The 11723-nt window shown below is 35.9% G+C and overlaps 1 protein-coding gene across 1 annotated transcript in view; it reads left to right on the forward strand.

The window, feature by feature from the left end:
- The window catches only part of RTKN2 (rhotekin 2), a gene marked incomplete at its 5' end in the record, with an annotated part of 36475 nt that extends 25580 nt beyond the window's left edge, over positions 1-10895 (forward strand). The window contains 2 exon segments of the mRNA XM_072424214.1: positions 5224-5331; positions 6064-10895. Of these exon segments, the coding sequence (XP_072280315.1) occupies positions 5224-5331; positions 6064-6608 (653 nt within the window).
- Positions 10896-11723: the final 828 nt, after the last annotated feature.

The raw sequence follows: 11723 nt of genomic DNA on the forward strand, positions 1-11723 counted from the left end.
AAATACCATAATTTCCTATTTCATTATCGTTACCAGATATTATTTTTAAACATATTTATATAGCACCAATATAATACGCAGCTCTGTACATAAAATATAGCTTGCAAGTGACAGGTACATACAAACAATGGCACAGAAGGAGGTGAAGACCCTGCCCAAAAGGAAAATAGTAGCAAAAAGCAAAATATTTTTGCACATACCAGTCCTATACTGTTTTCTGTACTGGTAAAACAAAGTTTGGTTGTTTAAAGCAGTTTTACTGTTGCATTTGCTTTTACTAATCAGGCCCAATATGTTTGTAGCTGTGTTTTGTTTGCTGGTTTTATTTCTTGCTGATTAAGGCAATCATTTATTTTATACGCGACAAATTTGTAATATACAAAGTGGTGAATTGCTTAAGTGTCAGATTCTTTTCCAATATAAAATATTAACTAACATTTTTATGAAAGCTGTTGATCAGACTATTGGCTGTCTGTAGAAGTGGCAGATGTCTCTCTCTGTGTCTTATCTTTAGATTCAGGGCTCTGCAGACAATCCAGCCTTATCTTCAGCTTGTGCCGTGAAATAATAATTTCTTTTCTCCTTTATTAAAGAACAGGATCTTTGCCTTCATATTAAACTGCCGACTTTAGGCTAGGCCAGAATAACCCTTACTACCAGCATGTCTCATGTTTTTTGCCAGTGTCCTAGAAGGGAGAAAATCTTTTCTTTGGCTATGCTGCTGTAAAGACTAACAAATATTTTGCTGGCATCTTTTTCTATTGTTTCAGAGACCATTGGCCACTCACTCTTTAAGACCTTTTGTAAAGGGAATATCTGTATAGCTCTCCTTATCTGTTCCCCACTGGCTCTGTCGGATATGTGCTTCAAAAACCACCTGTTAAAGACTTTTTTCACGTTCTACTTTCACCCGCAGGGGATTCTTGTAGCACCTTTATGAATCATAGGGATCATTTTCCTCCAGTGTCTAGGATATGAATTAGGCTGTGTGAGTCTATCTTGTAGCCACCATTTTTAGTAGTACCGATACCCATTTTTTTTATACTGGAGGGACCCCGGAAGGGTACTCTGAATTCTCATTCTACCATGTTTAGAGTTATCAACATTTTAATTTAAGGATTGGCATCCACACTTTCCTGTTGACCATAACAATCTGGCAATCAGATGTTAGAACCCCGAAACCCAAGCACAGTTTTCACCTAATCCACCTAATCTTCTCTAGGTTCTAGATGATCTTCAGCAGTGCCCTTTTTCTTGTATTTTTTTTAATATATTTTAATATATTTTACTAGACAGTTAAAGCAGAACGAAACTCCTACTTCGTCGGCATCATCCACACACAAAATTACATCCCACATATGTTCTATAGCATGAGCCAATGCTTATATGGTCAGAACAGCAAAGGCCATACATACAAGGTGGATAGAATTATTGGATTTAAAAATATTTTGATGCTGCTTTGTGATCTACAAATAAGTTAATATGTGTAATTTTCTACATCATTTAGTAATGAAAATATTTTCCTCAGTAAGCAAAGCTGATCAGCTTTGCAGGGTCACACAACAAGGGGCCCTGTTTTCAACGAGTCAATCAATTACAAACTGTTTTATCTTGGCTGAATAAGTTAATAGCAGAGCCATCATTCCTGTCCAATAGAGCAGAAATGTTCCTGAGAAAGACCAGGTGTTTAGATTAGAGAGAACATAAAAACAAATGTTACTTGTAAACTGGGCATATTTTTTTTTCTTTTACATTTTAAATGAAGAGCGGTCATAGGGAAAACATATAACTGCTTCCTTCTCAAGTCTTCAATGCTAATTTTCTAAAACTAGGTTTTATAGAAAGTCTAAAGAGCAGGACTTCAGTGTGAAAGCCAACAACCACTCAAACGCAAATCTGTAAACACAGTAAATGGCCCCATTACTCGGAAATTAATAACGCAACAAAATTAAGTCTGTTATGCAGGAGTACAAACCTCTAAAGCAGAGGTCTGTTATGTTGAGTAAACATTCCTGAAATAGAACCGAGGAGAGCTCAAGTGCTTAGGATTATTTTGAAAAAATAATTCAGGAGAAATCTTTGCTTCATGATTCATCATCACACAGCAATGTTACCCAAAGCTGTGAAACCTTGAATAGATCTAAACCTAATTACCAATAGTCCATACAGGGTTATTTTATTACTGAACACAAAAAGCGAAGATCCGTTATGTTCTAAAAAACTGGTCATTTCATAAATTTAGAGCTGTCTTGTGCACAATAAATTAGTACCAAAAAAAAAAAGAAAAATTATTTTTCTTTTAAGGGACCCAAAGTCTTTAAAACAGAACTATAGTTCTGCCAAAAAAAAAATTACAATCGGGAAGGTCCATTTTTGCAGAAGGGCAGGTAATGTTCACACAATTTCATGCATGTGGCTCCCACTACAGATTGAGGACAGGTGAATGTAAAAAGGCTATCAGGCAGGTAAGGTTATTTTATTGCAGAATGATTCTATCATTAGCTTACCTTTTCTATATTTCTCTCCTTGGCAAGTTCTGAGTGAGCAGTTCCTTAGTAACCAAATAAAGAAACATTACAAAACGCCTAGTTTGGAAATATTGCATTTACTTAAATATGCTGTCAGAATTGCAAAGAGACAAAGAATTTGTATGTACAACTTTTTTAGGGCCCAACAACACACGGGCCCTGATTTACTAAAGCTCTCCAAGGCTGGAGAGAATACACTTTCTTCAGGGAAGCTGGGTGATCTAAAAAATTGGGAATTGATTTCCTAAAATCATTTGCTTTTTGCTAGCAAATGTTTTGAATCCTGGACTAGATTCATTCTAGGTTTGCTGTATCACCCAGCTTCACTAATCAAAGTGTTTTCTCCACAGCCTTAGAGAACTTTAATAAATCAGGGCCACGGCCTCTACTTGTAAGTTTGCTGTCCTAGCAATAGGTCGTATCAATGATTGAATGGTTTTGGGTTCCAAGAATAGCAGTTTGTGAACTAAATTTTCTGTATAATCCGCTCCATTGTAGTGTGAATCTGTGGTATTGAGTACACATTTTATTGATTGGTACAGGAATTGTCCAGCAGATAATATGGGGGAGTTCACTTCTTTGTGCCAGTTAAAGTATTAGGATAGCCAAATTTTTTATTCCAAATATGTCAACTGAAATAGAAGGGAGACCTTCCAATGGGGGAACACCTATTCACATCTGTAAGAGGTGATTTTTTTTTTTTTCCACATTAGAAAAAGAATTTATAGGGAAAGTTAACAGCGCTCTCATTTGCCATCCACAATGCAATGTCTGTTGTTGGTGACTTGCCAGTAGTCCTGGACATTGTCATATAAGGAGTTCAGAGGGTTGCACCTGTGCTTATACACTTCACATTTATACCACACCACTAATTATTAAAACCATTGGAATAGGGCGTTTTGACAATTTTAGTATTTTCCCTGTACAGACCTATTCCCTTCCCTGTGTATGTGTGTGACTTAAGCTGTGCTTGCTGGCCATGGAAACTTATTTGGCCCATGGATTTCCAGAAACAAAAGCATAATGTAGACCCAGACATTGTGTTGCCTTCTTTTTAACACAGGTATCACCTTCCTGTATGCATTGCCTCTTTTAAAGCAGTCCTGAATTAGGCTGTGTACACATGTAAGACTTTTGTTGTTGGAAAGGACATTATATCATCATGGATTAGGGATATCCATGCTGATCATCCTATGATATAATGGGTCTGGGATGCACCAATCAATTGTATGTAAATAGAAATAATCTTTCATGAATACATAATTATAATTTATAGCCATAAAAACTCTTCTGTCTGTGTTCTTTATCCTTTAATAGTAAAAATGTATAGGGGGAGGCTACTGATTTATCTATTTATCTCTAAGAGAGACAGAAGTCTGTTTCTACTTAAACGGAGAATAAACCCATAAATTGGTTTACTTGTTTTTTGTAATTGATATTTTGTACCAAAGTCAAAGGGGAGCTTGGCAATCAGCCTTTGCCCCAATGGCAGCTTTTGGGTTTGTCTATGGAAAGGTTTTTTTATGTAGAAAAAACGTGGTGACTGGTTACTCTGTTTGATTTCTTCACTTTGATTGTTACACAGAACTGTAGTACATTTTCCATGTGATTGCCATTGGGGGAATATGTACTGCTGCCAAGTAATTACTTTGCTATACACTGTACTAATGTACTAGGAAGTCTGCTCCAGCAACAGATCATTTCCTATTCCTCCCTTCTATTTCATGCTATGCTGTCTTTTTATATACTGTTTTCGTAAAAAAAAAATGTTACTAGATTTTCTCTACAGCTGCAGTCCATGAAATGTTGAAACAGGTCTAACTTTTTTTATCGTAGTGTTTTTATTTTCTGTACGTTTTGTGCCGTGTTTAATATCGGTTTAATTGTGGGTAACACAAACTAAGGAAATAATACATTTGCGTTAATGACCTGTATAGGCAGCTGTCAAGCACCATGTGAATTGGATTGGAACAGTTGTTAGATATGTTCCTGACATTCCATGACAACTGCCTGCAGATCACATAAATCACACAAATAAATATGTATTTAGAATTAAATGTTATAGCAGCCGTGTAGTTTGTGTATAGGGCTCTGATCTAGTGATTTTACACATTGATATTCTAATAAAATATAGTTATGCAGAAACCTATTTTTGCGGGTTTGGGATTTTATCTCCTCATTCCTGGTGGCTGAACAAAGAAGCATAGAAGTAAAAGAAATAAAGTATAAGCTGCTGTCTGTGCAAATATTCCCTGCTTAGGTAAAGGAAATGTTCACGTCAAAGGCTGTTTACCCATAATTTATATTTTGGCTTTGAGTGGATGCATTTTTGATGGATTGCTCTTTTAACTATATGCCTGATTTTTGAAGCCTGGCTTGATCTGTATTGTATTACTTGTGAAATGCAGAATGCAAGAGAAAGGCTTCAAATTGTTAGCAAAACGCCTATAAAATGTTCTGTATTATAACATAAAAAGATCTATTCATACTTTATTGTTACAATTTGCTTCCCCTACTTACACAGTATATATTTATGTACCGTTTTAGCTGCAAAAATGTTTCTGGCTTTGCTGAATGTATTTCAGGTTCTTTCACAACAAGCTCAGAGGAAACATCTAGCCTGTACAGAATGTTTTTGAAGTGTAAATGAAAATGTCTCCCCGCTGCCCTGCTAACACTGTTGTTTCTCTTTCAGGTCAGTGGAAGCATTGTTCAGAAGAACTTATGAAAATAGAGATTATGTCACCACGAAAACCACCATTGTTTCTAACAAAGGAGGCAACTTCTGTGTACCATGATATGAGTAAGTGACATTTCTTATATAGGATCATGGTTAATGGGAACAGTGAACCATACTGAATGCTATGTATTTTTTAGTGCTATGCATAATTATTGCACACTAAATAGCATAAAAAAAAAAAATTCACCTGCAAGCACACACTAAACTCAATGTCCTGTTGGGTTTATAAACCTTTTTTAAACCCAGGGCATTTATAAAAGGCATATATAAACCTTGGCTCTGTAGTGTACAGCTGTAGTCATTGCCATTGTAAACCTACGTCTGTGCTTACATACTCCTGGGGCAAGTTGCAGTCTGTAGAATTATAAGTTACAAAGCGGACCTCAAACATTAGATTTGTGAATGCAGCATGTTTGTTCTGATTTTGACTCTCTTCGTCCGCCATTGCTTTGTCAAAAAACTAGGAGATGATTATTTGCTATTTTTGTGTACTGTCTTTCTGATATAGCCTTCTAAAGCGAGCATGCTAATTTTCCATTACACTAACCCCCAGCAACCAATCAAAATTAATCATATACTGACTTCATGGAGGGGAGTTCTCGTTATTTTATGGCTTATTGAAATTAGGAATTGTCAATTATATTTTATACAAGACTCCAAATGTCAGAAATATAGTGTATGATTTTATGTATATTTTAGAGGTCAGTTTAAACTACAAAAGAACAACACTAAGGTGTTGGAGCAGACTGCTTTCATGTCTGAGCACTTTGTTAAATGTTATAACTTTACTTCTAGGCATTGGCTCACCTATGAAGTTTGAAAGTTTAACGGATATACTGCACAGGAAAATTGAAGAAACCGATGGGCAGTTTCTCATTGGTCAGGAGGATTCTGCTCCACCTCCTTGGGCAGCATTATTTGACGGTAATCACCAGCTACATGTTGAGAAGAACACACCTTCTTCGCCATTAAAAGAGGAAACCGAAAATATCACAGATGTTAAAGGGAAGAAGAGAAGGGCCCCGCCACCACCTCCAAATAAGACTCCATATACCGTTGAACCTAAAACCTCAGACCCGTCAGAAAAGGAGAATATTTGGCCAAGATCAAGTTTTTCTCGCAAATCTCTTGATGCAAAATTGAATTCCATCATGCAGCAGTTTCAGAGGCCTTTAGCCGCCCCTCGAAAGCCAGCATCATCTGATAAAAGTTGCTCAGATAATGACCAACTTCAAACGAGCAATGAGGAGAACTGTGCCTCCCGACCGATACCAGCACCAAGACAGAAGTCTATAAAAGAACGGTTGGATCCCAGATCATGGCTGCAGATACAAGAGTGAATTTCATGCTGTCCATAATTCCATGATTCATGATGCGCTTATGTCTGCAAAAAATGTTTTAATTATATTTTTAATTCCATATTAGATGTTAAAACTGGAATAATCCTTAGAAATTAACTTTAATTTTCTACAAAGAACTCTGTGAAAATAGTTTTATTTTATTTTTTTTCTATCCCTGGAGCAATTTGTTACATAGAATAATTGGCTTATTATTTTTAATCACAATCCTATCCTCGTGTTATTTGTAATGTTCTCAGCCTATGTATAAGAATTTTTTGAATACCCTGAAAGAAAACCGGGCTCTTAATCTTCAAAGAAAGTTTTCTTTCTTATCATTATCCGCTGGATTGCAGACTGTTCTGCCTCATAATTACACACAGAACACAAAAGTAGAATGTCAGTTTAAGTTGACTTGCAGACATAAATTCATGTCTGTGCCAGATGCTGTCCTGAGCTCTGGCTGCACAATTAGCCTTAGTAATAGCGTCTATTACAGTACATGATCTCTACTAATGAAATGTAAGGAAATAATATGCAAGCATGGATTGTAAAAAAATGTATTGTGATGATAACAATGCTTGATAATGAAAAGCTGGTTTATGAAAACTGCTATCATTCTTAGAACAGCCAGCAACTTTCATAATGTAACATTCGGAAAGTAAAGCTGGTTGCTATGTAAGTAAGCCTGATCTCTTAATTTACCAATAAGATTGTAAAGAGCTACAACTGCCTGGTACTGTTTATCTTAAGTTAATTTGCAAAGACCCCAAGGGAAATGAGATATGTGATATAAGCAGATAGTACCAGTGAAATAACACACACAATTGAAAAGAATAAAAACATTTACATACGATTAGGGAAGGCAGTCTGGGATCTCTTTTGAATTTTTCAGCAAGAGGGGTGAAGCATTAGAAATATTGCACTGCAGGCTTCAGAATTTTGTTAGTTTTATAGTTGTCCTGCCAGTGAATATTTCCCCAATTTGGAGAGATTTCCACCAACCACAAAATAAAGCCCCCTGGAGTCCGGGCCTAAACTTCCTTTGGGGGAGCACAGCTACAGTATAGGTGGACAATAGCCTTCAGCATATTGGGAATTGTCCTACTGTAAATCATCTCAAACCTCACAATTCAATGCAATTGTATTATATTCTTTTAGGTTATGTGTGTTACATCTCATTCAGCCTTTCAGGGAACAGTGTGCCTTTAAAATCAATAAGATTAAATGAGCTTTGGGTATCTTTTACATCTGTAGTTTGTTACTGTTTTGACATCCTTATTTCACCCCATATTGAATTGTAAACTTCCTTACTTTATATTATGCGTAAAACCTTACTACAAAGGTCATCTTAGCTTGGTACGATTACTAATAAGCTACCATACTTCTGTTTAATACATGTTAAGGAATGTCATTGGAATATATTACCAAAATTGTGGTACACGATAATTTATCTCTAAATATAATTATAAATGTTTTGCTGTCCTTATCCGAACCCAATCTGTTATTGTTTTGTTGAGGGCTACCTTAAAAAGAGAGGGAGATTAATATACCTAAACAACAAGAACTCCTAAGCCGTGCTGCATTTTTACCTTTATTTTTTACTTTAAAATAATTTGTAGCAGAGAAAATTTTAGGATATGCAGACCTTCTTTTTGGTAAATGTCTATACTAAGCTTCTTCATCTTTTCTCCCACAGAGTGGTATAAGAAATGCATTAAAATCATCCTATTTAAGCTTTCATTCCACCCATTTATGCTGTGAAAGGAAGGTCTCTTTATATACTGCTATAGTTTAGGAAACTAGGATTTCGATTAGTCTTACAGATTTTTAACTTACACTTACTGTGGAACACAATAATGACTGTTAAACAGAAAGTGATGAACGGCCAGCATGGTCATGGAACAGCTGCGTACAGTGGCTGCCTTTTGGTCCCCAGTGTGGCTCAACTAAGAGAATGCGCAGGTAATAAAAGTGAAGAGACGCACATTGCTCATTTGTTATGTGTCTGTGGTCTTTAATATCTCCTGTGTTTCTTCAAATGACTCATACACAGAAGGTTAAATTGTCTGACGGCTAGATTCAAACAGTCATCAATCACTTAGCGAGCAAACTATTCAGCAGACCTGCTTTATGAATGGTTTATAAATTATGGCAAACAAGTTTTTAACTTTAACAATATTTCAGCGGGTTCCTATCCTATGCATGTGTGTGTATATTTGTATATACACACTCACACACATGTATATAAGTTCATAAATTTTTATGTGAAAAGTACACCCCATGTAAACATGTACAAAACGTTTGTAAGATTGTCTTACATGAGCCCCCAAATATTAATCCCCCCAGAACATTTAATTGGGGTTTAATAGATAATTCCTTACCTCTTCATCAATTCCTTCCCTCCTTTCACTACATTTTAAATAATTCCTTGATAGATTTGCAAGTGTACTTTAAATCCTTAGGATGTTACATTTTTCTTTTACTTTCTTTTATTTACAAACCCAGATCATAGGATGAGATCACTAAAGTAAATTGAGTAGCTGCCTCCTATCAATTCTTTACTAGATGGATGTTTTGCTTCATCAGATTCCCTTTAATAAAGAATCTTGTTTGTCCTATTACTGTGAATGTCACATTTTTAAACATATTTTTGCTATCTTGTGTGTTTTTTAAATCTGGTAATGATTCTATACATGTAATGACGTATAATGTGTTTAAATGTTCATGTAATTCTTATTCAGACATAGTAATCTGATTAGAAAACTAAACACTGCCTTAGAGGAAGTTGAACTGATTTATTGAGGTACTTTTTGAAACTGGATGTTTTGATTGTTCAAATACTTTGCTCTCTGGTCATTGGATTGGGAGCTACTTGTAAAAATACAGTTTATCGCCCTCTCGGCAATCTATTTGCAGTTTTGGTAATGTATGTGCCAGTATACCAAATGGTATTTACACTTTGTAAATGTTAAAGGAAATCCATTATGTACATGTGCCGGTTGCCAAAGCCAGCTTTTTTTTTTTTTTTTTTTATAAATTTAAGGTTAATTTGAAACCTGCTTGCAGACCTTAGAACTCCCATGGCATTTGCTGGTTCCAGGACAGTGATCAACCATGATATAAAACTTAAAAGTGGTTGGTGGCCTTCATCAATAATTTTCATAACAGTTGCAAGTTATTCACTGTAAAGGCTTGTGTAGAAGGGTGTTTACCAGCGTTTTATGTGCCAAGGTCAGAAGATTTTTATTTTTTTCCATTTACAGTTCTGAGGCTGTATTTAGCTTTCTTTGCATTGTATTTCTTCAGACCTAGCATGTCCTGCTTGAGATGCATTGCCTGCAAAGCAGGTCACAGGTAGCCATTTGAGCAGTAATGCATTTTAATGCAAAAATCAGCTTTTCAAAGCAATACACTATAAACCTGGCAGTGCTATTGTGGTATAAGTGCTATGTTGTGTGTTAATGTGTATTGTGTTAAAGCAGTCTATTTGGAAAGAGCTGCCAACACAAGCAAGGGGAAAGAAAACTGTACCTGTATTTTCCTTTTTAACACTGCACCACAGCACATAGTTTATAAATTCAGAGCAAATCATCCCAGGATAAACATAAAACTCAAGCTTGGGATCAATATGGCTGCTGGGCACAGAGCTTCAAACAAGCAAACTTTAAAATCTCAACTCCCATGGTATATGTCCAACATATTTTGCTTAGTTGATCTTTTTTGTTAAGTTAGGCAGCTTCTGCTTAAAGAAACTTAAAGAACTGAATGGTGGTGTTCAGATTGTACTCTTGAAAATTTTAGTTGTCTGTCAAAATTATTGCTCTGATTTTAGGACATTCTACGGTAAGCCACTGATCTGAAACCAGCATGGAACAAGTGAAGTGAGCGAGAAATTCGTTTGATACACATGCTTGCTTTAAGTCGGCAACACTTGCAGCACTAATGCAATGGCAGCATCTAGATTTCTCCCTTAACAAATATACATTGATTATATTGTAAGTTTTTCCTGTGTCTTAATATCATTTTTAAAACTTGGCATCGCTCTACTACTTCTAATTGAATGTAACTCGCAAGCTGCTGGAGTTGGGGGGGGGGGTGAAGGTTTCTGCTCGATGTCATTTTGTAGTTCTCTATGGGTAGGTTTTTGGTTTGTAGCAGATTTAGTCAAATAATGTTTACATGAAACATTCCATTTAATTGTGTAGATGGCTACTGAATTATGGTATTAATGTATTACGTTTTATTGTTTACTAATCTTTTATACTGCCATGAATAAAATGATTTTTTGTCATTTTTGCGGATATACCTTGCATGCATGCCAGTTAATCTAATTTATGATGCTTTTTTGGTATTGATTTAGGAAAAAAGGGAATCTTTGCGCCTGGCATTGTTTTAGGACCTCCGAGAAATTTCTGACAAAAGAATAAAGGTTCATAAAAATCTGGTATATAATCCCAGCAGACAAATTTTTTTAGAACCATATTTTTGCTGTTGTTTTATAGGTGACCATTCTAAACCAAAGTTCAGTTGCTTTGAAAGGCATAGATTTTAATATGTAGAGTCACTTGTATTTCAAATCCATACCTGCTAAAAGACAAAGGGATATGCTTGGCTTTCTTGTGGCCCAAGTCTTGAACCACCACTGCTTTGTTTTGTGTTTGTACCCTCTCCTCTGCCACATACTGTGGTTTCTCCCTGCTAACTAGTATTTTATTACAGAATGAGAATAATCTGGTGAGAGAAGCCACTGCTTTCATAGGGGAAATAAGTACAATACCCATCTAACAGGCCATACAGCAGAGGAAACACAAGCCAAATAAAAATGTAGGTATATATTCCTTCTTTTTTAGCAGGTATGGTTTTTGGCCTGTAGCCCTATGCTTACGGGGTTGTATACAATTTAAATTCTTGACAATGCTGACATTTTGTCTTTTGGCATTCCTCCTGGAAAAAAATGTCAGCAGTTAGTGAGGGTGCCTAGACACTCTAGGAACCCTCATTGCCATATATCTGTAATGAGAGCGAAATTACTTCTCCCTATTTGCATTAGATTTATTATTGTAGCTACCATTCTACTCTCCTTGCCATAGGCTAATATGAGGAAGCAGAAGCCCT

This window comes from Pyxicephalus adspersus, chromosome 10, assembly GCF_032062135.1.
Source record: "Pyxicephalus adspersus chromosome 10, UCB_Pads_2.0, whole genome shotgun sequence".
NCBI lineage: Eukaryota > Metazoa > Chordata > Amphibia > Anura > Pyxicephalidae > Pyxicephalus > Pyxicephalus adspersus.